The sequence below is a fragment of the Lynx canadensis genome, chromosome B3 (assembly GCF_007474595.2).
Source record: "Lynx canadensis isolate LIC74 chromosome B3, mLynCan4.pri.v2, whole genome shotgun sequence".
Lineage (NCBI taxonomy): Eukaryota > Metazoa > Chordata > Mammalia > Carnivora > Felidae > Lynx > Lynx canadensis.
In genome coordinates, this window is record NC_044308.2 from 113,372,190 (window position 1) to 113,399,962 (window position 27,773).

The 27,773-nt window shown below is 47.9% G+C and overlaps 2 protein-coding genes across 6 annotated transcripts in view; one reads left to right on the forward strand and one right to left on the reverse strand.

Annotated features, from left to right (window-relative positions):
• Window positions 1-16,234, forward strand: part of PLEKHH1 (pleckstrin homology, MyTH4 and FERM domain containing H1) — a 52,230-nt gene extending 35,996 nt beyond the window's left edge. For 3 of the 4 annotated variants that reach the window (XM_030319375.1, XM_030319374.1, XM_030319377.1), the window contains 20 exons: window positions 169-319; window positions 534-679; window positions 1,640-1,750; window positions 2,682-2,768; window positions 3,104-3,265; window positions 4,218-4,298; window positions 4,636-4,818; window positions 5,218-5,326; window positions 6,108-6,220; window positions 6,861-7,037; window positions 7,404-7,501; window positions 7,992-8,169; window positions 8,715-8,870; window positions 9,968-10,068; window positions 10,855-10,996; window positions 12,139-12,281; window positions 12,412-12,541; window positions 14,453-14,539; window positions 14,829-14,975; window positions 15,922-16,234. In XM_030319375.1, coding sequence (XP_030175235.1) covers window positions 169-319; window positions 534-679; window positions 1,640-1,750; window positions 2,682-2,768; window positions 3,104-3,265; window positions 4,218-4,298; window positions 4,636-4,818; window positions 5,218-5,326; window positions 6,108-6,220; window positions 6,861-7,037; window positions 7,404-7,501; window positions 7,992-8,169; window positions 8,715-8,870; window positions 9,968-10,068; window positions 10,855-10,996; window positions 12,139-12,281; window positions 12,412-12,541; window positions 14,453-14,539; window positions 14,829-14,975; window positions 15,922-16,083 — 2,664 coding nt within the window. In that variant the 3' untranslated portion in view covers window positions 16,084-16,234. The remainder of the gene's footprint in view (window positions 1-168; window positions 320-533; window positions 680-1,639; window positions 1,751-2,681; window positions 2,769-3,103; window positions 3,266-4,217; window positions 4,299-4,635; window positions 4,819-5,217; window positions 5,327-6,107; window positions 6,221-6,860; window positions 7,038-7,403; window positions 7,502-7,991; window positions 8,170-8,714; window positions 8,871-9,967; window positions 10,069-10,854; window positions 10,997-12,138; window positions 12,282-12,411; window positions 12,542-14,452; window positions 14,540-14,828; window positions 14,976-15,921) is intronic. The other variant, XM_030319376.1, reaches the window with a different exon arrangement.
• Window positions 16,235-18,097: 1,863 nt separating this feature from the next.
• PIGH (phosphatidylinositol glycan anchor biosynthesis class H) lies at window positions 18,098-26,163 on the reverse strand. 2 transcript variants are annotated; one of them, XM_030319390.1, is made up of 4 exons: window positions 25,915-26,163; window positions 20,906-21,115; window positions 20,105-20,185; window positions 18,098-18,758 (listed from the first exon to the last, which is right to left on the reverse strand). In XM_030319390.1, the coding sequence occupies exons 1-4, from the start codon at window positions 26,092-26,094 to the stop codon at window positions 18,666-18,668; spliced, it is 564 nt and encodes a 187-aa protein (XP_030175250.1). In that variant the 5' UTR covers window positions 26,095-26,163; the 3' UTR covers window positions 18,098-18,665. The 2 variants fall into 2 exon arrangements, with proteins under 2 accessions (XP_030175250.1, XP_030175249.1); XM_030319389.1 differs by having other exon boundaries at window positions 20,105-20,188.
• Window positions 26,164-27,773: the final 1,610 nt, after the last annotated feature.

A 27,773-nucleotide genomic window follows, 5' to 3' on the forward strand; every position in this document is an offset into this window, starting at 1 on the left:
AGGCTGGTGTAGGGGGGCCGAAGGCCCAGGGGAAGCATGGAGGTGAGGAGAGTAAGGTCGGAGCTGTGCTGGCCACACCCTGGGCACATGGAGCCGGAGCACAAGTGCCCATGGGAAGGGGCTTGTTTTGCAAGGGGAGCTGCAGTGGGGGAGGGGCCTGTCTTGCAGAGAGCCACGCAGATCAGCACTGTACCCTTTGTGGACGAGTCCTCTGGGTCTGACGATGACTGTAGCTCTCAGGCGAGTTTCCGAACTTCGGTCCCCTGCTCTGAGTCCAGGAAGACCAGTGGACTGGGCAGCCCTCGGGCCATCAAGAGAGGTACAGAGGGGGGAGCAGGAAGGTGCGGGGTATAGCAAGCAGACCCTGACCTCCTCCCCTGGGTGGGTGTATCCGGGAGTCCCTGCTTGATCTCTGCCCATGACCCTGAACTCCAGACTCAAAGGTCCTGGGTCGGTGAGGAAGGCTCTGCAGCTCCCGGACTGTGGAAGCTGGGAGAGGTTTGGGATCCAGGCCTTGACGACTTCTTCTTCAGCAGGCGTCTCCATGTCCTCGCTGAGCTCCGAGGGAGACTACGCCATCCCCCCAGATGCCTGCTCGCTGGACAGTGACTACTCAGAGCCTGAGCACAAACTACAGCGCACCTCGTCCTACTCCACCGAGGGGCTGGGCCTGGGCGGGGTAAGCTGGGAGTGTGGCTGAGTCCGGGCAGGGTGGGAGCAGATCCCTGTGAGATGAGGGGAATGGTGAGGGCTGGGGCAGAGGGCTGCAACAGATGTGAGGCCCCGAGGAGTGGGCCGGGCGGGGCGGGGGGGGGGTGTGCAGCTATGAAATCAAGTACACACAGACCCTGTGAGGAAGGAGAAGGAGCCTGGTGAGCTCCTTAGCAAACCAGGGCTGGCCAGTGGGAAAGCACACTGTGGCTCACTGAGTTACTTCGTTTTAACCCCATGCTGGCCCTGGAATGCTGAGAGCTGACATTTACTGAGTTCTTCCAGTGTGCCAGGCACCATGCTCAGTGCTCTTTGTGCCCGGTCTCGTGTGTCCTCACCATCCTCTCAGAGCTGTTAACCCCATTTTACAGATAAGAAGACTGAGGCTCAGAGCCGTGCCACAGACCCACATCACTCACTCCCCAGCGCTTGTCCCACACCACTGTGCCACTGTGTCTTCATCTCCCCTCTGCCCCAGCCTGGCTGATGTGCCCCTTGTTCCCCAAACCTCGCTCTCCCTTCCTGCTGCCTGCAATAGCCTTTTCCTCCTCTTGGCTTGTCTTTGAAGGAAAGCTGACTTTTCCTTCCGGGGCCGGTCCAGATTTGGCTCTTCCCAAAGCCCTTCCTGGCCATTCTCTCCCTCATGCAGCCCCTGGTCTGCCACCTTCTCACAGTCAGGTGTTGTCTTCCCCAGCCAGCAGGACCCTTCCACAGCGGGACCACCTTTGCTTTAGGCTAGTTCTGTTTGAACCCTTAGCAGGGCATGGTACCCTGAAAATATATATAGTAGGTACTCAAGAATTGGTTTTTAATTGATGACAAAGCAGTAACTCAACTGGGCCATTTTGTCCTGTATGACATCTACAAACCCAAGTGATTCCCTTTTTCTGTCTCCCCCTCTTCCCCCTATACCCTCCCACCCCCATAGGAGTCCCTGGAGAAGTCGGGCTACCTGCTAAAAATGGGGAGTCGGGTGAAGACGTGGAAGAGGCGCTGGTTTGTCCTGAGACAGGGACAGATTATGTACTACAAGTCCCCGGTGAGACCCTCCTTCCCCAGAACGGTAGTCAAAAGGACCCCACCCCAAACTCAGAACTGTGATGGGCTGGAAGAGGGGTGGTATGGCCCACGGCCAGAGGGCTAGGTCTGGCAGGTGGGGAGAGGCGACCTGGCTGGGCACCCAAGGCTTTGAGCCTTACGTGGGGCCATGAGGCTGGTTACTGGTTCTTGGAGTCAAATCAGGCACGGAACAAAGGCAGTTCTAGATGAGTTGGCTGGGTGATTCCTTCTTACTTCAGAAACTGATTTCTCCTAATGCCTGGTCCTGTAAAAGAAACTGTTCGCAGGCTGCCCTCACATCATCTGGGTTGTCCTAACAGAATGCATTACCTCTTCCACCTCCTTCCTGTACAGTTTGGAATTAGGAAGCCTTGGATGTTGGGCTCCAGTTTGACAAGACATCCCTGGGGAACCAACAGTAATGTTTTCAGGAAGGCAGAAGGACAGTGTCTCTTGTGCAACTCCAGCTGATTGTCCGTGGCTGTCTGAACACCATGTTGAGGATACTGGGCCTGTATCACTCAATGAGTAGTTATGCTGTGACTGATTAGTAAGGTGTGCAGGCACACTGGGAAGGGTAATGGGGATATATTTGCCACTTATTTCCACACTTGGTTTAAAGGCTGTGATAGAATTTAAAGATTCTATAGCTCTGTAATAACCTGGTGGCTTCTGACCCAGTTTTAAAGGCTCAATCTATGCTTTTTGAGGCCTGGGTTAGGATCCATGTCTCTAATCATTGCTCCATTGAGCTAGAACTGGGATCCAGAACAAGTTACCCATCATACCACAGCCCAGGAAAGCTTAGGAATCACTTTCCCCTCTGCCTGTGGCCTGGAGTAAGATCTGAAAGGAGAATGATGTGCTCTGAGAAGACTCATACCATTTTCCTCCCCATTCCTGTCTTACAGAGTGATGTCATCCGGAAACCTCAAGGTCAAGTGGAACTGAATTCCCGTTGCCAAATTGTTCGAGGGGAGGGTGCACAGACATTCCAGGTGGGCGTTGCTAGCAGCTAGGATTTTAGACACAAGAGGTGCTAAGTTTGGCTATGACTATGATAGAGACAAAGATGAGGCAAAATGAGCATGTGTGAAAGACATCACATCCACATTTGGATGTGATCCTAATTTGTGAGTACTGGGAAGGAAGAAGAGACAGAGTGAAGGTAAGAGAGACCGGGAGAAAACAATAAGGAAAAGAAGGGAGGGAGTCCCAAGGTAGGAAGAAGGAAGGCCCAGTGGTTTCAGGGATTTGTGCCACCTCAGAGCCAGGTCCCTGGCATTCCATCCTCCTGTCTCCCTGCCGCTGGCCCCCACTCTGCCCTCCACAGCTTATCTCTGAGAAGAAAACCTATTACCTGACGGCTGACTCACCCAGCCTGCTGGAGGAGTGGATCCGAGTACTGCAGAGCCTGCTGAAGGTCCAGGCCATTGGGCCTCTGGCCCTGCCGCAGGGTGGCATCAAGCCCACCGTGAAGGGCTGGCTGACTAAGGTATGGGAGGAGCTGGTGGGGTGGAACGTGGGCCCCGAGAGCCAGGGGGCCAGGAACCTGGGTCTTGCCCTCCTTACAGCTCCTGTCTGCAGGAGTTTGCTCACAGGGATCAGCTGGTTGGCGTCACAAAGTGTCGGTGAATGAAAACAGAGACCAGAGTTGTTAGCACAACAGTTATCATCAAGACAGGAGGGAAAGGAATGCCTTGTACCTATTTCAAGGTTATTAGGAGTTGCTGCCCACCCCTGCCTGCATCTACCGTGCCTCAGTATGAATAGTGGGAGGGTGTGATGTAGGCGAGGTAGGTGTGGCCCTTCAAAGACAGAACATCCCAGACCTGCCCTAAAGGTGTTTGAGGTAGGGCTTTTCTGGCTATGAGAAGCAGAGTTCCTGTTAACCCCAAGAAAATGGAAGTTAACAAGGAAGCACATTAACTAGATGAGAACGCCATCAGGAAGCAAAGCCCCTCGTATGAGCAAGCTCAGCAGTCTTGGCTCTGTCTCTGCGTCTGCTTCCCCTTTCATTCTGTGCTCCTGTCACTCTCCTCTGTCTGTTGTGCACTTGCTGTTCCCTAGTGATTTATGTTTTTCCAGGGGTGTTAGCATCCCATGCCTGCCCCGGGTGGCCTTGCCCTCCTTCTCAACATCCATAGAGCTGACTAGCAAGTTCTTCCTGTGTCCATATGCTTGGAACAGGACATCTGATTGGCCTGGTTAATCTTTTAACGGCATGTAGTGCAAGGGTGAGTGGGGTGTTACAGGGTACCCGCCACGGACCTGTGCTGTGAAAGGGCTGGTTCTGTTAGTAGGGCATCTGGGTGGCATCTCCACTAAGGACCTGAGTTGACCAGGGGTTTTGAGATCTGCCTCCCTGTGGCTTCTCTTTGCCAGTCCTGGATTTACTTCTGGGATTACCTGGTTCTCACAATGCTGTCTTAATTTCTGTCTTCTAGGTAAAACATGGCCACTCCAAGCTGGTCTGGTGTGCTCTTGTTGGGAGAACCTTCTACTACTATCGGAGCCATGAGGACAAGGTACTCCCTGGCTTCCTGATAGCACCCACTCTCTGCTTTCTCCAGACCACATTCCTAATGCAAGGCCCCAGTTTTTCCCTCTATCCCATCTAATTCCACCACAAGCACGAAGCCAGCTGGTTGGATCCCTCTAGACTGAATGGCCCACAAATTCCACCTGTGGGGTCTATCTGTGCTTCACCAGTCAAGCCTCAGCCAGGGAGCTGTAGTTAACTCCCTCATCCCATGACCAGGCCACATCTATGATGCCCAGCCCAGCAGGGACTGAGGGTTCAGAAAGAAGACACTCCCCCATTCCCTGCTGGCTCTCCCATTCATGGAAGGCTCATGTTCGCAGCGACCCCTGGGCCATCTGCCTGTGCGGGATGCACGCATAGAGGAAGTAGATCGATCCTGTGACTCAGACGAAGACTATGAGGCTGGCGGAACCAGGCAGTTGCTTTCCTCCCACTGCACCCTGGTGATTCACCCCCGAGAGCACAGCCCTACCTACCTCCTCATTGGCACCAAGCATGAAAAGGTAAGGAAGGGGGCTGGGCCTCCATGGCCAAGCTTGGTCCTGTGATTCTTGTCTTCCCCTTTTCCTTTCTCAACCTCCCCAAATTCAAGTTTCTTTCCTTCTGGACATTTTGGCAACTAGTATTCATTCCCTGGTTGAACTATTCCTTATACTGAATTCACTCTCAGTGACCAGCATCTCTCCACGGGGGCCATGAGATAGCACCTCAGGCGTAGAAACTTGGGTTCATGTTCACCTGATCCCAGGTCTTCCCTCTTAGAGACTGTTGGCCTTGACTTGTGTCAGCCAAACTAGCCTAACTTTACCCTGAGCTTGACCCTTTCAAGGAAGCTTCTCTGGAGCTCTTGCCTCCATTCTTCCCACTCCAGTCTCATCAGATGGCTTTCCATCCCCTTCCAGGACACGTGGCTTTACCACCTCACGGTGGCTGCAGGTGGCAGCAGTGCCCGGGTTGGCACTGCCTATGAGCAGCTCATTGGGAAACTGATGGATGGGGAGGGAGACCCAGGTAAGGCAACGGTGGCCGTCACTGCTTGGGTTGGAGGGTGGCGGCTGGGTAACGGTTGGTCAGAAACCCAAAGAAAGCATTTCTGTTAGCATTTATAGCAGCATTTCTGAAGCTGTTGTAAAACCATCTAAGCCACAAAAGGGCATTCCCATCCACGCTCCAGAGCCCCTGTTTCTGGTGAGATTCTGAGGTGACCACTCTGTATCTGGGGGAGTTTATGTGGGAAGCAGACTTTCCAGTGGGTCAGTGTTTTACATTGTTCACTGCAGCTTTGCTGGCCGGGCAGAGAGTTGAGGAAGGAAGGAAGCTGGTTAAAAGTTTGTTAGTCAATGAATGAAGCCCAAACTGGGATTAGACTAACTTAAGCCTGGGGTATCACAGGGTCTTTATTTTGCTACTGATTCTCAGGACCCTGAGGAACTAATGGCACACGCCGCACACCCCTTCACTGCTCCTTGTGTGTTCCCCGCTGACAGGCACTGTCCATCCATACCTGACACTGCAGGGCGGGGCCTCTCCCGCACACACATGCTTGCACGCAGGTACCTACGGCCCCACACACTCACCCCCACTGCAGCCCCACGAAGAAGGCAGTAGCCACCTTCCTGTAAGCCGTGCTTGTGAGCGTGCTAGATGCAGTGTACGACTGCATACCCCCCACTCTGCGGATAAATCCGGTGCAGTCCGTGTGTTCCAGTTAACCCTTGTTTTCTTCACAAATCAGAGTGGGAGTGGAGGTGGGAGGCAAGTTCCCTCACCCCTGGTGCTGTGCTTTGGGCAGATTCCCCTCTCTGGAGGCACCCCATGCTGTGTTACAGCAAAGACGGGCTATACACCTCCCTCACCACCCTGCCCTCCGAGGCCCTGCAGACCGAGGCTCTCAAGCTCTTCAAGGTAAAGCGGGAATGGAACCCAGGTGCACCAACAGGTGGCGCCCTCGCCACGTACCCAGACTCTCCCAGAGCAGTTTGCCCACCTTGGTGGTGCTCAGGTAGAAGAGACCCATGTGGTTAGGGAGAGCTCACAGAAAGATCTGAATGGAAGGGAAAGAGTCCCACAGCTCCCCCCCCCCCACCGCCCGCCCCGCTGCCCCCCGCACAGTCAGTTATGGTGGGGAGGCATTCCCGGCTTCCTTGGGAAGTGCCAGTGAAACTCCCCCTGGAGGAACTCCCTTTCTCTTATAGTGAACAGCAGGAAAGGCCAGGTTTATGTTGCTTCTGGACCTCAGAGATTCTGACCTATTTTACAGTGTTCTTTGTGTCCATCTGAATGTTCTCTTTAAAAAAAAAAAAGAATGTCTTGCTTATGTAACGGGCACATTTGAAGAAGGATAGATTCTATCCCAGAGTAGCCTTCTCAGCAGGCAGACATGCTCTCAAGCGGTGACAGTGCTCCCTCTTAGAAAGGGCTTCCTACAGTGAACTGGAGCCTGCCTGGAGCCCTTGGGGGGGACGGCCCAATCTGCCCACTGTCACCGCGGATGCTAGTCAAGGGGCTGTTGGTCTGCCCGGGCCCACCACCATTTTCGTGCCAGTCCTGCCAGCTTTTCATCAACGTGCCTGTGGAAGCAGCCTCCGTAGACTATCACGTGTCCCTGGCCCAGACGGCACTACAGGTCTGCCTGGTTCACCCCGAGCTGCAGAGCGAGATCTACTGCCAACTGATGAAGCAGACCAGCTGCCGCCCACCTCAGAAGTACTCCCTCATGCAGGTGGGCATCCTGGGGCAAAACAGCTGACGGGGCCATTGGCAGGGACTGCCCAGGAGCCGGGAAGGGGGAAGGAGGAAGGAGGGAATGGAGCAGGTGCCCTCTAGGCCTGGTGGCCAACGGGCAGCCTCAGTGCTCAAAGCTGCCTCAGTACACCTGCCTTCTCTGTGCCCCTTCTGGATGTCTGTGCATAGTCAGATTGGGTGACTGCCGTTCTGGACAAAGCCTGACCAGGATGGGCCATCCTGCCGTCCACAGAAGGTGGGGGGTCCTGGTTTGGAGAGCACTGAAGCCTTGGTAGCCCAGGACTGTGAGGGCGGGCATTGCCGCAGACCCAGCACTCACCCCATGCTGCTTGTTCCCTGGCAGTGCTGGCAGCTCCTGGCTCTGTGTGCCCCACTTTTCCTGCCTCAGCACCACTTCCTCTGGTACATCAAACAGCAGCTCCAGCGCCATGCAGATCCCACGTGAGTGAGGGTCCTTTCCTATGCCACTCTAGCACTGCTGACGGTGGCATGGCGAAGAGGGACGGGGGGACCAAGATGGGTCAAATCACCCTGCCCCTGTGGTTTGCACAGGGGTCATGGAGACACGGAGACCTCAGTGCTGTGTGCACAGATGGGCATGTGGAGGCCTGGGCTGCTCTGCACACCAGTCTGTGTATATGTGTTTTGTGGATGTGCTCACGTGAAGCTCCGGTGTCCCCAAGTCATCCCCACATTTTCGTGGTCTGTTGCCATGTTTTTCTGGCTTCCAGAGGAAATATCTCTGCCAGCAATTTGCAGCATATAGGCCCTGAATGACAAATTAACACCCCAGACCAGAGCGTCACGTTTTTCACAGCCTGCCCAGCTGCGGATTCGGTCTTGGCTAGGTCAGGGTAGGCAGCCAAGGTGTCAAGATGGCAGGGGTGAATGAATTCCCTGGGATTCTCTTCTTTCTTCCCTGTCTTTTTAGAAATGAAACTGGCCAGTATGCCACCTACTGCCAGCGGGCAGTGGAGCGGACTCTACAGGTGGGGGAGCGGGAGGCCAGGCCGTCACGCATGGAAGTGGTGTCCATCCTGCTGCGCAACCCCTTCCACCACTCCTTGCCCTTCAGCATCCCCGTGCACTTCGCCAATGGGACTTACCAGGTGAGGAGGCCGCGCGGGATCCCTCTCCTGAGTCTTCTCATATCACTGGCCCAGAGACCATCTTTGGGCCAGGTGGGTGTTAAACCTCCTTAGGCTTGGCAGACTCTTAATAATAGGCAAACCAGCAGGATGGGCCTGGGGTGTGGAGGTGGGGGTGGGACCGTTACTGCCTGTGTGGAGGGGGAAAGGAGCTTGAACTCCAAAAGTGCTCTGCTGTTTGGCACCTGGGAAGTAGATCTTTAGAAACCACTGCACGAACGGGGAAGCCGAGACATTGACCAAGAAAGGGGCAGGACAAAAGACCTCCAAAAGAGCAGCAGTCAAGGAGCAGCAGAGCTTCTGTCTGCCTCCAGCTTATAGCGGGCCGCTTGTCTCTGAAGCACTCACCCTCTGTGTGTGACTATGGAAACCAGCTTCCTTTAGCTTTTGCATTTGCCCCTGCTCCTCTCAGCCAAGCCTTTCCACCTCCCAGGTACACGCGTCCACTAGCCGGAATGAGTTCCTCTCAGGAAATTTCCTCTGGGACTAACACCTCTCTCGTGCAGGTGGTTGGTTTTGACGGCTCCTCCACAGTTGATGAGTTCCTCCAGCGTCTGAACCAAGAGACGGGCATGAGGAAGTCATCCCACTCTGGCTTTGCCCTCTTCACAGATGACCCTTCTGGCAGGGACCTGGAACACTGCCTGCAGGGGAGCATCAAGGTGATGATGGTCTCCCCGTAAGCCAAATGAGCCCCTCCTGGGACACCTCCAGGCTTCCGGGTTTTGGTGATGGGGAGAGAACCCCCTGGCTGGTGCCTTACTGTCCCCCAGCCTGTTGGGTTTGGAGTCCAAGGTGCTCCCCCAAGCCAGCATTTTTGTGGCATCCTAAAACATACCCGTACAGGCAGAGAGAAGTTGTTTGTGCCCTTGTCTCCACACTGCTCCCGCCCTTGAAGGGCTGTGCAGTGTCCAGGGGAAAAGCTGCTTCTCAGCGTGGTGTAGGAAGGATAGGGAGGCACTTGTCAGCAGCAGCTCCAACCGGGGCTGCTGCCAGTCACACAATCCACACACGGAGGTGGGTAGCTGTACACCTAGGTCCACTGGATGTGGTGCTGTTCCCTGGCCCCTCAATCTTTCCATCTGCCAGGGCCTGCACTTACTGGTTCAAGCAAATTGTAAGCAGGTAGATCTATATGGTACCTCTACAAGTAAAGGACCCTTGAATGGGATTTCAGACCTATCTTGTCTGGGATTAGCAGACAAGATGTGAAGTGTTTGTGGGAACGTATTGTAGCATTGATGAGTAGGAGTGTTTTGGTTCTGTGTCTGCTCTTTTTATGGCAATAGGACAAAGGCTTCTATAGTCTTTTCTTTACCATTGCCTGGAAAAACTATGCCACATATCTTGTTTACAAATGTCAGGGGGTCTGTTTGGCTTTGTTACACGGTAGGCCTCTGGGTATACTTCAAGAGAATAGCAGTCGGTGGAATGGAAACAGAGCTGGTAATATGAGGCCATGGTTTTTGACTGACGCCTGCCTGGCCTCTGGGAAAGCCCCCTCAGGTGTTAAGGCCAGTGGGGGCAGCCTTCCATGCTTTGCTGCTCACGCCACGCCCAGGGCCCTACCTCTGTCTGTGAGGTTGTTATAGACCCCTCTGGTCTCAGGCACGTGAGGCCTGCAAGTCAGCCTCCTAATGGAGGACAGTCACTCGATGCTGCCCTGCTGCCCTGCCGCCCTGCCTGGGTCCTGCCCCAGATTGGTCCTTGTTCTCTTCATCAGGGGCTTTTCTGACTTTCCTCTCTTGCCTCTTTTAAGATCTGTGATGCCATCTCCAAGTGGGAACAGGCCCTGAAGGAGCTGCACTCTGGAAAGGCTGAGGGTGGCACACGTGTGGTGAAGCTGATGTACAAAAACAGGTCCTGAACACCGCCTGAGGGTGGGGCCGAGACTGAGGGCTGCCACTGGGGCGCCACTTGCCACTCCCCCAGCTGGATGGCCTGTGCCGGACAGGCAGTGGATCCACAGATAGAACACTGTGTAGTGGTCATTAGTTGGGGCCCCAACTAATGAGGCCAACTAATGAGGCTCTGCTGATCCTCTTGGAGAACTGGACAGCTCAGGCTCTCAGTCCCTGTACCGCATGTATGTACACACACGTGCGCACGCGCGCATACTCCTGCCAAGGAAACAGACCAACCTTGTGGGATGGCTGCATGTGTTACATTAGGAGAGTGAAACTTTGTATGAGCACTATTTAAGGCTAAAGGATAAATAGCTCCTATAACAATTCCAGGAAATACAGAAGTAGATACCAGGATTTTTTTTTTTTTTTATCCATCTGAATAAGAAAATCCCATCCCAGGTATGTCTCTAGGCAAATAATTTCCATTAGTCTCTTGGAATCTTTAACTCATCCAGTTCCCTAATAGGCTCTGGTTCCAGGGAGCAGATCCCCTCCCCTGATCCAGTAGTGTGGTGGTGTATTCAGGTGTAACATGTGCCACTGTTGCTGAGATCTAATGGCCCTGTATCTGCCCTGTGTCATGTTTAGTTAAGTTTTTCTGGAGGCAATAGAAAATAGGCTCACAGATGGTATAAAGAGAGTAGTTTCTTTCTTTGGAAATCAAGATAAACAGAGGCCAAGACAACCTCATCCATTCAGGATCCCAACTGAGTCTTGGCTTCTTCTGTCTTCCCTGTAGGCTGTACTTTCGGAGTCAAGTCAAAGGGGAGACGGAGCGGGAGCGGCTGCTGCTTGCCTCCCAGACTAGCGGGGAGATAGTGGCAGGGAGGTTTCCTGTCAACAAGGAGCTGGCTCTCGAGATGGCTGCCCTGATGGCCCAGGTAAGGCAGTTCAGGAATTGGCAGGATCAGGGCACCGTGTCTGAACTCACACGTGGAACGTACCACACAGCCTAAAACAGGAGACTGCAGACCCTGTGGTGCCTGAGGGGAGGGTGGCCTCGCTGTCCCTGGCTGTGGAGGGAAGCTGACTCCTTACCCAGTAGAGCCCTTCACTGCAGATACAGGTTACGGACAGAACTCTGGACGTGGAATCCGAAGATTTGCCTTTGAGTGCTACCCGCCTTCCCACTGTGAGATTTTGGCCAGGTCACTGCAGTGGTCTGTGCTTTAGTTTCCTTGCCTGTGTACAGTAAACAAAAATGCGTCCTTGCATTTCCTTCAGTATGCTACTGAAATGACGTATATCACATAATGGATGTGGCAAAATTTGTACTTACAACTGTAAAGCATTGTAAGTAGAATTAGGAAGGGGAACACGCATTCAGACTTCGACCCGTCTCCTTATTACCTTGAGGAGGCTGTCTGGCCAAAGGTATCTGGGATGCCCTCCTGGTTCCCATGAGAAAGGGTCTGAATCTACATGGTGGAGAGGAAGGAGCAATAATAACAGTTGATCTTTATAATAATAAGCATTTACCCAATACTCTATAGAGGGTCCTCTGCTGAACAGTTTATATGTATTATCCCTGTTAGTTCTTAATTCCACTTAATAGATGAAGAAATTGAAGCCCAGAGAGTTTAAGCAGCTTGCTCAAAGTTACAAAGCTGGCAGATGGCAGAGCTGGGATTTGAGTGAGGTGTCTGATTCAAAGGCTTGGAACACTGCAATATTCTAGGAGCTATAGCATCTTCAGTTCTGGATCTCATATTTTTGGATTAGAAGCCAGAATATCCATAGTTTTCCTTTGCCACTAATTGTGTCTTTGGATAAGGCACTTAACCTCAGCTGCCAAAGGCAAGTGGAGGTAAATAATCATCTAGGACCATAAGGTGGTTTCTCTAGTGTGTGTGAAACTTGAGACACAGGGTCTGTTCACAAGAAGTGTTTTCGCATCCATTCACACCCCACCAATAAAGTAATGAAGTAATGGTTTATTTCACCTCTCCAGCAGCCCCAGCCCCACCCCCACCCCATCCACCTCTGGATTCTTGACTGCTCACTCCATGTGCTTCCAACACAGGTAGAATATGGAGACTTAGAGAGGCCCACCCCACCAGGCCCTGGGAGCACACCCCCTGCCAAGCTTCAGCATCACCTCCAACAAGTCCTAGACAGGTTCTACCCAAGGCGCTACAGACACGGGGCACCCCCTGAACAGCTGAGGTAGGCTGCAAGGTCTTGGAGGGGGTTGCTGTGGGGAGGCATGGACTGTGGAGCCGGGTTAGACCTCCAGTTGCAATGAAAACATGTTGGCACTTCACGGCCACCATCTCTTTCCATCCATCCAAACCAGGCACCTGGCAGATCTGCTGACCACAAAGTGGACCGCACTGCAAGGCTGCTCCCCTCCTGAGTGCATCCGCATCTACCTGACAGTGGCCCGGAAATGGCCTTTCTTTGGTGCTAAGCTTTTTGCTGCTCAGGTAAGTGTGGGTGGTGTCCAGGGGAAGGAGTGATTACCACACCCTCAGGAACATGCCCTGAATTTCTCAAGCTACTGCCCACATCTGGTCATGTTTGAGTCAGTCCAGGCTCCAGGGCCCACCTGCACACTAGCAACCACCAGAGGTCGCTGTTTCTCCACCCATTTCTGGCTTTCTCTCAGATTTCCAGGGTCCAGAGCAGAGTTGTGATCACTGCTTTTGGGCCAGGATTATTTCTGGGTGATGTTCATCTTTCCTTTTTTGACTGCTTTTTTTTTTTTTTTTTTTTGAGAATAAGAGCAGGGGAGGAACATAGAGAGACAGAGAGAGAGAGAGAAGATCACAAGCAGGCTCCATGCCCAACTCAGAGCCCAACACAGGGTTCAATTCCAGGACCATTAGATCATGACCTGAGCCGAAATCAAGAGTTGGATGCTCAACCAACCGAGCCACCCAAGTGCCTTTTTTTTTTTTTTTTTAATTTCTTTTACAATGCTACCCCTGGGCGGGGTGGGGGAAGGACTAATTCACACATAAGGATTCAAACTTGACATAACACCCTCAAGAATGCTTTCATTTTTTAAAAAGTGTAAAAGAGGGCGCCTGGGTGGCTCAGTCGGTTAAGCATCCAATTTCGGCTCTGGTCATGATCTCATGGTTCAGGAGTTCAAACCCTGCATCGGGCTGTCTGGTATCAGTGCAGAGCCTGCTTCAGATCCAGTCTTCCTCTCTCTCTGCCCCTCCCCTGCTCACACTATCTCTCCCTCTCTCAAAAATAAACATTTTTAAAAGTGCAAAAGATAGAACAATATATAACCTAAATGAATACATCTCTACTGACTTAGCATGGCCAAAGGAGACTCTTAAATTACTCAGGCAGCAGTTAATTTCACTGCATGAAAGGCCAGGTGACCCATATTAATTTCAACTGGAACTTTTCTTCTCCAGGTGTCTGGTGTGCATAAAATTTATTCATACTCAGAGGATCCTCAAAGCTGGATCATGATCCTGTTCACTAACAGTACAGATTAGACAGTGGACATTCACTCATTTATTCAATAAAGAATTGTTAAGCTCCTGCTAGGTCTCAGACACTGCCTAAGATTACAAGAGATGAGCGAATCAGACACAGTCCTGGCCTTTGTGGGGCTTCCCATCTAGTAAGGAGGTACACATTAATCAGATAATCATATATATTCTCTCTAAATACATACATTATTTTGTAAGCTGTAACAAGTGTTCTGAAGGCGTATAGGGGTGTTATAAAGGCATATAATGGGGGACCCTGGGACCCTCTGTCTGGGGGGTTGGGAAAAGCTTCTGTAAAGGAGGACATGTCCTTCCCTTTCCCCAGCCTTTTGGGTAGGAGAGATAGGAAATCCAGATTGCTCTACTGCAGTCCTGGCAGTGAAAGTTAGTCATTTTAAGAATTGTCCAACAGAGAGTTACTTTTCTCACTGGTAGTGCCTAAAGCCCCTCAGATTGCTTGCTTTCCTGTTTCATTTGCAGCCCCTAGGAAATTGGCTGAAGCAAGATGCACTTCAGCTGGGAGAGACTGGGTAGAATGCTGTCAGTTTGTGTGAACTAGAAAACAGCCCAGTCCCCATGCTCATGAGAGCGGCCAGGGCTGGCCTTTATTGTGCAGCACAGAGCCTCCCAACGAGTGTACTATGGCAGGATGGGCTATAGGTACCCCTCTCCTCTTGGGACGGTAATTAGATAGCTAGAGCCCCAAGGCTATTTACTTTGGCAGGCTGTGCAAGTACCATCTTTCATGTTTTCCAAGATGTGAAAAAGGTTGGAAATCACTGCCTAGCAGATCCCTGGATGTGCCTTCTTCCTCAGAAAGCTCTTGTCAGTTCAGCTTCCCTAGCTGTGGACATGTGTGATGAGATTTTCCTGTTTCCCCAGCCTGCACAGCTGTCTTCCAAGGAGAATGCTCTGGTGTGGATTGCTGTGAATGAGGATGGGGTCAGCATCCTGGACCACAGCACTATGGTATGGAAAGATGAGGGCTGGCCTTCTGATCCCTCCTTCTCCTGAACAGCATCTTTTCTTCTCTCTGCACTCAAAGGCCTGAGCTAAGTGAGGCCTCGCCCCAGCCTTGCTGTCCTCTAGTCTAGATACAGCTTATTGACATTCAAGACATGAATCTCCAAATTATGACCACTTCAGAGTTCTCCTTTTCTGGTTAAGGCTACCAGTGCCCACAATAGACAGGGGATGCTGGTTTAGCTCAGGAGGCAGGTGGAAAATTTCCCTAGAACTAACGGGCTTCTTCTCACAGCATGTGCACGTCACTTACCCCTACTCTTCAGTAATGACCTTCGGTGGCTGCCGGGATGACTTCATGCTTGTGATCAGATCCATTCTGGACCAGAGCTCTGGAAAAGGCCACACTGAGAAGTTGCTCTTCCGGATGGCTGCTCCCAAGGTGGGTCTGACAGCTGCTAAAACATGTTACTCAGATCTACCTAGTATGATGAGGTGGGCTTGCAGTTAGGAAAGGATGCTGGGGTTATTATGACCATACTCTAGAAGGGTCCTGTCCCAGGTACAACTTTTGGCCTTGTCTGTAGTCAGTCCTCCAAGGGTTCAGGTAGCGTGGCATCTCAATAGTCACCGGTGAGCTGATCAGTGAGGGGTTGGCCGGGAGGGCACGCACTCTGGTCCGGCTACGTCCATGCTCTTCACATGGGCCTCTCAGCCCTAGCAGCCCAGCACCACGCAGGCTTGAGGCGGGGCCCACTTGGTCTTCATGCAGCTGATCCAGGGGCCAGGGCAGCGTCCTCCTCAGTGTGCTGTCACCTTCCCCTGGGCTCTGCCAACACTAGTCACAAAGTGGGACAGTCTGTACACGCGCCGCCCCCCTCCTTTGTGGTCTTTAAGACAGTCCCAAAGACCTCTACTGCTTTAAGAGCTTTGTTCCTACTCAGTACAGGAAATACTGACTAGCAAAAATAACAATTATAAAGGCTCCAAAACCTAAGTTCTGATTAATAGTTCCTGATTCCATTCTGAAAGTCACTGGAGACCCTGTTGTTTTAATCGTAAAACTGGAGTATCCCAAACCTCCTCCTCTCTTTAATACCACCCCTGCCATAGGAGAGGCTATACAGACACCTTCCTCCAGGAAGGACCACTTCCCCACTCGCAGGTAAGCAGAGAATATTGCTCCTCCTGTTCTCAGGAGGGTACTGTGCGCCAGTGGCCCTTCAGACTAACAGGTACTGTGTCACTGAGCCTCTGAGCCTCCCAGATATTTTAAGAGGTAAGAAACTGAAGCCCAGGAAGGTTATACACCTAGTATAACAGCTAGGGAGAAAGCCAGGATTCAGGCCAAGGCTAGTTCAATTCCTTTGTTTCTGCTGTCTCCTTAGATTGCAGAGGCTACCTTCATCATGGCCAGCTACATGAACCATTGCTCTCCAACTGTGAACCCACCTACGAACCCACCTGCTGCCCGCCAGCTACGGGAACTGGACAGACAGCAGCTTTTTGCTTCTGTTCCATGTGCTGCCAGAGGGCCAACGCTGCTGTGAATATTTGTCCTACCCCTCTCCCCCTCCAACCACCTGGTGCCTCTGTGATCAGAGATTGGTGTCCTGGGGTGTGATACTACTGTGATGGGGTGTAACAGCCCTCCCCCAGCCTGTTCTGTGAAATGTGTTCTTTCACTTTCCATGAAGCCTTCATTCTCTAGGTGCCTTATCATGTTTCAGGGCCCAACTTTTAAAAATCCAGACCCAGTATAAAAACCACTTTTTTCCCCACAAGAATACTGAGCTCTGGATGCTGCCCGATTCTAGATACAAGACTGGGATGGTCCATGTTACTAGTTACTGAGGGCGTCAGTGCCATAAGTCAGAGCTTTCTGCACTGATACTCTTAGGAAGGATGGTATCTTTTATATTGTATATGGTCCTTATGTGGGGATTTATACTTGAAGTTTTCCCAACATCCCTGAACAAGACAGGACTAAAATTTCCAATTCACCTGAACTGTGACAAAAGCCTAGAACTCACTAAAACTGGACTTCCCTTTCCATATGGGAAAGGTATTGGCAGGGCTAGAGGAAAAGGAATAGACTCACCTTTCCCCTTCCCCACTGCAAATGAGTAGGCATTTGCAGTGCCCCTCTGGGGCAAGAGTTCCTATCTTGGAAAAGGCACTATCCCTGCTGAGATTCAAGCTGTTCTCCCTCACACTGGACTGTGAGCCCAACTGGGTGCAAGCAAGGTCAGGGAGTTAAGTCCAATCTGACCTCTCCCTGTCTCATTTTAATGACTGGCCAGGGCTCAGCAAAGGCTATGCTTCCTGCTGTAGGATGGGGTGGTCACCAGTGGTTTCCTTGCTCTTTGAAAAACCCAAGCAAATGCACTCTGTTTTTTGCTGTTTTGTGAGGCCATCATAGATGAGTCAGAAACAGAATCCAGGCTCATGGGCCTGAAATTGCTCCTCAGGACTCAATGGCAAACTTCTGCTGGGAATTAGTCCAAGGGCAGAAGGTACACAGGTGATACCTGCCCTAGCCTGAGAGCACCCTGGTGATATAAATATCTCCCCATCTGCAACTGAGGCCTTCTGTTGAGTGCAGAGGAGATGATCTTTGCCTCCACCCTCCCCTAACAGAAAACAGAAAGACGAAAGAGTTCATTTATACTCTGATTCTCTGCCATTGGAGAAGCTGAGCTTTATTTCATAGCTCTAAGGCAGTCTCACCATTTATCAATCAAGGGCTGAAAACTGTGTGGCTTGAGCATCCAGGAACCAAGCCTTTGACTTCCACAAAGTGTGTGTGTGTTGCACACTGCAAAACCTTCAAGGTTGGAACTAGTTCATCTGAACACCTCAGCTGCTATAAGCTTCCCCCCTCTCACCCTTTAAACTGACAAACATTAAAAAAAAAAAAAAAAAAAGCACATTAGAGCATCTGTCTTTTAAACTTGACTTTGCAAGGCTGGCAATTTACAGCCGTCTCCCGTTTCTGTTGCTGCCTTTCCCCCAGGATGAGATCTAGCTGAGACATTTCTACCTCGAACAACTCAAACATCACATGTACCACAGTCTCCTGAATAACCCCTCCTGAGCTGATTGAAAAGGAATTACAGCTCTAGTTTTATAATATCCTGAGTATCTCTAACGCCCATGAGGATAATATTATCTACCTGGGAATTAAAAAAAAAAAAGGATCCTAAGGAAAAAGCAAAAATGGAGCTGCGTTCACACTGAACTTGGGGGTCAAGCTGTTTCCCCCACCCTAGCTCCTTCCCAGCCTTTCAGGAATCCTCCCATAGTGTATTAAGTACAGAAGATACTGCCTTATAATCAAAAGCTTCTGCAGTTTGTGTGTTTATCCTTCTTTAACCTGTCTGGAAACCAAAGTCGAATTTCTGTCTGGTCTTTTGTCCCATCCCTCTTGGCAGAAGAAGTGTTTGAAACCATAGACAATGCTGAGTAACAAGAGTATTAATGTGCTTGACATCCAAGACTGAAATGCCGTGTTCAATGTCAATAAAAAGCAACTGTCTGTGAACCAGGCAATTATTGTGTATGTTTTGGAAGGAGATAGGTTTATTAAGAGAGTCATCATAAATTAACCCTGTACAGAACAAAGGAGCTAGGTGAACAGAGACTAGTCTTTTGTAGGACATTTCTTCCTACTCACCAGTACCTGAACAGCTTGACTTTTTTTTTTCTTAACTTTTATATAGGGGTACTATGTAGTTGGAAATTATGTTTCTTAAGATAGCTGATGTCAGTTTCCCATGGTCTTGCTCCAGAAATTCTACAAAAAGTAAACCTGAATGTGTTTAGGAATTTCACAAAGTGCTCTTTGTTAACATTACTTTTGACATGTCTTTTCTTAAGGTCTCCCCCTAGTTGGTAAAGTAGGCAAAACCTTACAAGCGGATCACTACAATACACAGAAGGACTTTGCTCAACATCACACAATGAGTTAGGTTTCCAGTCACCTGCTCTATGGCTCTGAGATCCACTGCGTCCATACTGGTTCCTAGGACTGTGTCCACCCGATGGTTTAGAATACAGAAAATAAACCAGCCACTATGGCTTAGGAGTCATCTCCCATGGAAGACAATACTGGCCTTCTGAATGCTGGGACTCATGGACTTGCTGATGTGGCTTTCTGGTGCGCCAGGACCTCCTGGCAGCTCCTGTACACTTCAATCAAGCAGTCCAGGCGGGGCTTGGCACTCTGAATTCCAAAGGGGAGAAATGCAGAGTCAAGATGAACGTAAGAGAGCGCGTACTGGTGCTGCATCCATGTGCAACCTCAATCTCTCAGCACATCAGGGGTCTAAAGGGCTCAGGTGTGAGCCCAGAGAAGCAGAAGCTCAGGCCAGATGGCACCCTACTGGCTAAGAAAGCAAAAGGAATAACAAGGACAGACCCTCTTGGGAAATTCACAGCTGTGAAACAGTCCTCAAGGGCAAGAAAGGCAATATAATATGTAAATATTAAAATATTTTGTACAGTGAAATGCAATACAACCAAAATTAACAGAAAAGTCACAGAATGGGAAAAATATATGTGGAAGGCGTATTTAATGAAAATTTGTTACCCAAAATATATAAATTGTTACAAATGCATAATCAATATCTAGATTCTACTTGATTAATAGAGGAAATGGATAGTTTTAAATAAGAGGAAATACTGATAGGTAATACAAGGAAATATGAAAAGTATCTTTGTCATTTAAAGAGCAATTTAGTAACTTTAAATTCCTTTACCTACATACTAAAGTACACAAGTAACTAACTCCACTGTTAGCCAAGACATGAAAAACAAGTACAAATTCTCAAAGTATGGTAAAGTTGTCCAATCTCTGGAGCCAAATCTCAAACTGTAAAAATCTATGATACTGTTCATAAGCTTTAACAAGATAATTCTGAACTGTAACGCAAAAGAATTTTCACTTAGCAGCCTTAAATTTTTTGTGAAAAAGGGCAGTAAGAGTTAACTATATACATAAATATTTTATATACTTACAAAGTAATTTACTATAATCATGTTTGTATGAGAAAATTTTGTAAGAGCAAGACAAAAAATAACCTGGAGATGATTTCAAAGCCTTGCAGTAGGGTGGCTAAATAAACTTAGTCAACATGATAATATAACCATTTAAAATAATAAGTATAATGGCCTCTGTAGATGCATGAAATTATGTATATTAGATTTAAAAAGCAAGACACAAAAAGTATACAGCAGTATGTGTAGATCAATGACATCTATGTAAAAGCATATATTGGCAGCCTAACAGAGTAGATGAATGGTGATTTGTGGGCAGAAATTGCTATATATTTTTACTCTAAAATTTGTATAAATTCATAGTATTTCTGAAAGCCTATATCTGCTTCAGAAAGAAACTTTTGAAATAACTAAAATCCTAACTCTCACTAAAAGTAGCTGTCAAGTGTCCTCAAACGTTCTTGACAACAAAAGTTGACATTCCTACCGAATATAAGTAGCAATGGATATGCAGAGAGCAGGGAAAGGTAACGGATTTTTTGAAGAAACTTTACACAAGTGTTCTGTGCTCACCTGGAAGACAGGTACTACTTGGGATATCCCATGTGGTTCCACCGGATCCTTCAATAAAATGCAGAGGTAGTAAATCACCTTCTGCTGCAAGAAAATAAACCAAATAGCAGAAATCTAAGTGAAACTCATTTTGTTTTCTTTTTCTTCAAGGGAAGGCTAAAAACTTTTTTATAAATGGGTATCTCTACGTAGTAGAACACTTGATCACTTTTGAAGTGAGGGAGTAAATTCTCATTCTTTAGATGAAAATGACAAAACAGCAGCAGCAACAACAACCAGAGATGATTTTGAAATCAGGCTAAAAAATAAACTTGAAATGCTGACTCCCTATCTATGAAAACTTATTATATCTCTCAAAATAAAGGAATGTACCTTTTCAGTATAAATTTCACTTTCAAGGTTTATAGACATGCTAGCCATAAAGGAAACACTACAATACTGGAACAGAGTCTTCAAGTTTAATTCTGTGACATCAAACACTTTAGGTATTAAGACTCATTTAGAGGGGCGCCTGGGTGGCGCAGTCGGTTAAGCGTCCGACTTCAGCCAGGTCACGATCTCGCGGTCCGGGAGTTCGAGCCCCGCGTCAGGCTCTGGGCTCATGGCTCAGAGCCTGGAGCCTGTTTCCGATTCTGTGTCTCCCTCTCTCTCTGCCCCTCCCCCGTTCATGCTCTGTCTCTCTCTGTCCCAAAAATAAATAAACGTTGAAAAAAAAAAATTAAAAAAAAAAAAAAAAAAAAAACTCATTTAGATCCAGGCAAAGGCCATGGGAGAAACCTGTAATACTACTCAACTACTTACCATGTAAATACCTTCATTGATGATAACATCCTTCACCTTGCCCATCTCAATGAAGGTAGTGCTTTCTTTGCCTGAAGCATAAGATGAGGTCATCTGGATACCAAGGGAATCTATGATTAACAGGGTCTCCTGATCAATCTTGACAAAATGCAGGTAACCAAGCAGGCCTAAGAGGGTGATGAAGATGGCAGCAGAGAGGATTATGCTGTTCTGAAGAGAGAGCCAGACACAGGCGATAAGATTACCAAGTGATCCTCCCGCACAGATCTCTGCTGTTTAACAGGTCCCCTCTAGGCAATGCCAAAAAAAGTCTGTATTCTGCTGTGAGTTGAACAGATGAGAAGAACATGCATGGAGGAAGAGGAAATCACTTTTATTTCAGCTCTGTAGTGCTGTGTGCTGGGAAAGCAGATGATGAAATATATCCAGGCAGTAAATGGATAGGTCTTGGAGGAGAATCTCCATCAAAACAGTATCTACCATCGCACCACTCTCAGAGATTTTTCTTCCAAAACTGAAACTTAAGGATTTACACCATTGTCTCTCATGTTCCATCAGCAGAATATACAGTGCAAAACCAGACAGTTCATAGTAAGATGCTTAGCACAGGGTAGCAGATAGTACTCAACAGCCCCCCTCCTCCTTCCTAATAGAACTTGGGGGTGAATCATGATTGGTTCCTATTTGTTCTGCCAATGACTACGTTAGAAATGAGCACATGACACAACTCTGGCTAGTCTGCTGGAGAGGCTTCTGGAAAATGAAGTCCGTCTTAAAAAGAGACCTAAGGAAGAGAGGGTCCCTTCCTCTTAAAAGTTTTGATGCCTGGAACTACTATGGGGCTACTACTACTCTGCCAGACTGTAGACAAATGTAGAAAGCCAGGCTGAGGACAAGTAGAGTGGACTAAGGGTGGAAGAGCAGGAATATGAAAAGAATCAAAATCAACTAAGCCTCTTATGCCTTCTAGAGCCCTCCTACCTCCTGACTTCTTGTTTTGTTAAATAATAAAGATTGTATCATTTAGGACTCTTTTAGTTCTTTTGGGTTGTGACTGAGTAGCTGAAATGACTACCTTATGTGTTACGGGCTCAAAAATGGTATTTATTCCTTTGATTCTAAAACACATTTACAGGGGCGCCTGGGTGGCTCAGTCGGTTAAGCGTCCGACTTCGGCTCAGGTCATGATCTCGTGGTCCGTGAGTCCAAGCCCCGCGTCGGGCTCTGTGCTGACAGCTCAGAGCCTGGAGCCTGTTTCAGATTCTGTGTCTCCCTCTCTCTCTGATCCTCCCCCATTCATGCTCTGTCTCTCTCTGTCTCAAAAATAAACGTTAAAAAAAAAAATTAAAAAAAAACCCACATTTACAGCCTTTTGAAGTTGAATGTGTTTTTCAATTGATGTATGGTTTTTCATGTGCCATTATTTTTTTCCCCAAAAAAGCTATTATTTAGGAGGATGGCACAGAGAAAAAAAATCACTGATCTCTCAAAAGAGATTCAGTAATTTACTGTCATTCCTTGAAGGCAAGAAGTATCTTATCCTTTTTTTTTTTTTTTTTAAGTTTATTTTGAGAGAGAAAGAAAGCATGAGCACGGGAGGAGCAGAGAAAGAGAAGAGAGCAAGAATTCCAAGCAGGCTCCCTGTTGTCAGCACAGTGCCCAATGTGGAGCTTGAACTCACAAACCAGGAGATCATGACCTGAACCAAAGTCAAACACTTAACCGACAGAAGGCGAAGTATCTCATTCTTTATGACTGACATGATGCCTTCTTTGACCTAACTCTAGTCAAGCTCTTCTAAACCCTCAACCTCGGTGTCCATCCTTATTGGGCCTGCACTACCCAACAGGCTGTACCAAGAATCTGATGACCCTCACCTGCCTTTAGCAAGAATCATGTCAATTTAGCCAGAATCTCCCTTCACCTTTGATGTTTCTTTTTAGCCATTTTCCATCCATTGACCCCCACTGTGCTCCTTGGCTATAAATTCCCACTTGTCCTTGCTGTATTCAGAACTGAGCCCAATTCTACACTGAGATCTCTTTTCTCCTACTGCAATAGTGAATAAAATATGTTTTTATTGCTTTAACTACTGGCTGCCTTTGGTTTTCTCTGAAAATACTTTTCTACTTCGTTCTACCTAACACATAGTTAAGTGTTGGATCAAGAGTCTGTTTGGGCCCGTGATCTATTTTTGTTTGGTCCACCCTGAGCTAAGCATGATTTTTACACTTTTAAAAGAACTGTTAAAGAAACAGATGACTATGAGACAGAGACCTGTAAAGGCTAAAATATTTTCTATTTGGCCTTTTTTTTTTTTAATATTTATTTATTATCTTGAGAGAGAGAGTGTGAGCAGGGGAGCGGCAGAGAGAGAGGGAGACACAGAATCTGAAGCAGGCTCCAGGCTCCGAGCCATGAGCGTAGAGCCTGATGCAGGGCTTGAACCCATGGACAGTGGACCGCGAGATCATGACCTGAGCTGAAGTTGGACACTTAACTGACTGACCCACCCAGGAGCCCCTCTATTTGGCCTTTTAAAGATAAAGTTTGCTGACCTCTGTACTGATAATTACTTGTTGACTAATGAATGGAGGGTAGAAAACTCTATGTGCAGGGTCTCTGGTGATCCAGAAATATCTATTTTGAGTTAATTAAATGTCTAGTATCTAGTACAATGTCTGGTTCACAGTCTTAACTGAATAAGCATTATGGATGAGTACAGAGAAATAAAATTCAGTCCTGGCCCTTACAGATGTATTAGAGGCAAAATTAATACATATAAAATATTTTTGGAGAATACTATGAAAACTGTGCCTAAGAAAGGATTAAAAGAGAGTGAGAGAGAGACATCAAAGCACACAAAGATATCCCATGAAGATCTCCAAGGAAGGATTTCATTGGTGCAGAGAGGTGATGGTTACAGACAGATATATTTGGTTGAGGAAAGGAAGGGGGAAAAGCATTCCCGGTTGGAATAAGGTAATAACCTACAATTTTAATAGAATTGTGAATTCAAAAACAAGAAGGAAAGAAGGGATGAAGAACAATAAATGTTAGAGGATTTAATCCGTATCAGTTTTTTAATAAGGTAATCCCTGCTCAAAACTTCATTACTGCCTGCATTCTTTATACTTCATTTTTCTGTCTGAAATTCTAACAATTCAATATTTATTTGGGCTGAAATTAAGTCTCATGTTTTTGTAAATTCTTTCATCAGACTTCTTCTCACCCCTGAGATTCATTACTCTGACAGTTTTTTTTTTTTTTATTTTTTATTTTTTTTCAACGTTTATTTATTTTTGGGACAGAGAGAGACAGAGCATGAACGGGGGAGGGGCAGAGAGAGAGGGAGACACAGAATCGGAAACAGGCTCCAGGCTCTGAGCCATCAGCCCAGAGCCCGACGCGGGGCTCGAACTCACGGACTGCGAGATCGTGACCTGGCTGAAGTCGGACGCTTAACCGACTGCGCCACCCAGGCGCCCCTGACAAACAGTTTTGAACACAAGGAAAGGTAAGAAACTTTGGTACACAGAGCCCTTAAGAAGTGTTGCAGTAGAGTTTAAAGGAAGGTAAGGTTACTGAGCCCCGGGCACGTGATGGAGGTAAGTCGGACACACCAGGATGAGAGTACAAAAAGGAGTTGGCATAAAAAAGACTTCTATTTAAAAATTTTGGTTAAGCAAGCCCTCTCCACGGAGGAGACAGTATAGTGAAAAAGAAACGGTTTCAGAGTCAGCCCTGGGTTTGAACCCCAGGTATGCTGTTTGCTAGCTCTGTGACTTTGGGTAAGTTATTATTCTTTCTGAGCCTTGGTTTTCTTCTAAGGTTAAAACTAGGCATTCAGGAAAGCAGCTGGCAATCAGTGGGCATTTAATAAATATCTGTTCCCTTCACCTCACATGGGCACATGGCCAGAATTCAGGTTAGTATTAAAATTCAACTACATTATAAATTAAATCTTTTTAGGGGGAGGGAGGACTGTCCTCACAACTTAACCAATTCAACTGACTTAAGAACCAACTTTTAGATACAGTTTGGTACAAATTACAGCAAACTTAATTTTGCATATACCTGTGCCAAATTACCACACTCTGGTGGCAAAAAAGCCAATGAATGCAGTAATGAAAATATCCAAATTACAGAAATAAATAGTCCTAGCTCTGGTCAATCACTCCTAGAATAAAATATTCAATTCAGGGCACTACATATGAAATTAAAACTAAACTCATCCTGAAAAGGGCAATTAAGGTGACTCCTTTTATTTGAGGGCTGTCACAAAGCTACTGCATGTGACCCTCACAATACGGTGAAGCTAGAATGGCAGACAGCAATTCCATGTTAGACATGTGAAAACTGAGGCTCAGAAAGTAGGAATGAGTCTGGAAAGTGAGCACAGAAACAACTCCTCTCTGAAACTTCGTAATTCTTTAGAAAATACTCGAAGTTGGGGGAAGGGACTGGGGGGGAGGTGTTAGATTGCCTTAAAAAACAGAAATTAGGAAGAATTATCAAGCTCTCAACGTGTGTGTGTGTGTGTGTGTGTGTGTGTGTGTGTGTGTTCACACATACATATTGTGGAGGCAAAGACAAGTTTCCCTAAGACCTAAGGTATTATTAACAGTGATTCCTCTAGGAGTGGAAATGATGGATGAGGACGATCCACTTAATAGTTCTCTCAACTCTTGGAACTGAATTACTGCGAGCATGTACTACGTACAGCACATGAAAGTTAAACTTTTAGACTGTCGTGCAAGGACTACTTGTATGCTAGGTGGAACCGCGGAGCGGAGCACGACCCGTGAGAGGGATAAAGTACAGGAGTACAAACCACTAAACGTAAAGAAAATAGCTGTGCAGCAGCGGAACCAGTGAGTTCCCGCCCTCCGACCCTACAACAGCAGGAGGGTCTGGCGGGAGGGCCAGGCTCGACCCTAAGACCCCAAAGACCCTTCCAAACCCGAGCCCCCGACTCCGACCTCGGGAAGGGGCCGACAGGCCATTACCTCGCAGAGGGTGAAGAGTCCGTAGGCCGCTAGCCACACCGTGCAGGTGACAGCGGTGAGCGAGCGCAACGAGAGCCGAGGGCAGCTGATGCAGAACTCTCGGCAGGACGGGGAGTAGTAGCGGCGCTGCAGGGCCAGGCGGCCGCCACAGATATCCGAGAAGCTCTGCTCATCTTCCATGTCTCGCTCGCTCCCTCCCGGCCGGGACGCGCCGCTCTAGACCGCCCGCCAGCGTAACTCTCGCCGGCTCTGGACCCACTTCCGGAGAGCGGCTTTCGGCCCCGCCCCGTTCGGCCCCATCTCACGCTCGGCGCAGCCGCGGTTCTTGGACGAGCGGTGTGGCGCAGATCCAGAGCTTGTAATTCGCCTGTAGGTTGGGCCGGGGTTTTGTGATTGTCTACTGCAGAGACTGCATTGGGCCAACTCAGCCTGCCGATTAAAGCCGCTGTTAATGCGCTTTCTCTCGGCAAACTGATTTCTATTTCTAAGCCAGAGTACGCTCTAAGGAATCGATCCACAGGTATACGTTCATTCATTCATTCCTGAGCCAGGTAGTTTTAGGCGCCAAGGGTACAGCGGTGAATATTGAAGGTCTCTGCCTTCAAGTACCTTCCTTCCTAGTAGGAGAAACAATACGTAAATAATTTCAAAGAGTGCTGCTGAAAGTAATATGACCGGCAGAGGTGGCTTGGGAACGTGCAATAGGACAGTCAGGAAAATCTCTCTGAGGAAAGACCCTGGAGCTGCCAAGATGAGGATCCGGACTGGTCTGGGAGAACTCTGGAGGAGGAATTTGCCAGGTTGGAGGACCAGGAAAGGCAAAATCCCTGAGGCTGGAACAAGGTTGACTTATTGGAAGAATCAAGAGGCTGCCACATGGAGAATGCATTTGGAAGTTGGGGAGGTAGAGGCAGGGCTCAGGTCCAAGAGGGTCTTGTACGACCTGGGAGTTTCTCTCTTCCGAACCACTGAGTGGAGCATTGAGTAGACAAATGAGGCTTGGCTGGGACTCCGTAGCAAGAAAGAAAGATGTAGAAGGTATGGATAATAAAATTACTAAACTCATGAGTAACAGCGGCCTGTGGGTTCTTTCTTTTCCTTCTTCTTCTTCTTCTTCTTCTTCTTCTTCTTCTTCTTCTTCTTCTTCTTCTTCTTTTTTTTTAACTTCGGATGTGGCTCAAGAGTGGCTTGTGGCCTGTTAAAACAATTGTGGTGCTTCAGCCCTGAGGCAGCATCATGTATTAAAGAATTGATGATCCCGCCCTGAGGCAGCATCATGTATTAAAGAATTGATGATCCCTTTGTCTGTAAAGATAAATGGCATAACAGTCTCACCAGGTTTAAGTCTCTCTTATGAAAGTCAGGTTCCGTTTTTCTGTCTTCATCCAGGATTTTGTTTATATTTTTTCCTCTAAAGGATATTCTTCAAGTATTGCTTTGTTTTTCCAATTTTATGTCTATACTCTAAATCTTACCAAGCAATACACCCATTTTTGTAAATAACACATGCATGTCTTTTATAATTATAAAAGTGAACTTTACGTATTGTGGAAATTTAGAAAAATACAGAAAAGAAGAAAAACTTAAGCCACCCATTATTTACACCACTGAGGGAAACACTGTCGATATTTTGGGGAAACCTTCAGTCCTAGAGTTCTTAACCTGAACTCCATGGATACAATCAGAGGTTTATCGTTGGTTTCATTAACTTCTGATTGAAATTTAACTTTTTTTTCTTTTGGTTATGAATGCAATTAGTATTAACAATACTTGTGATTTTTGTCACCCTCATAGAAACCACAAATACTTTCATTTCACAATAATTATCTCAAAATGTCATTTCCACTCCTCATTACTTC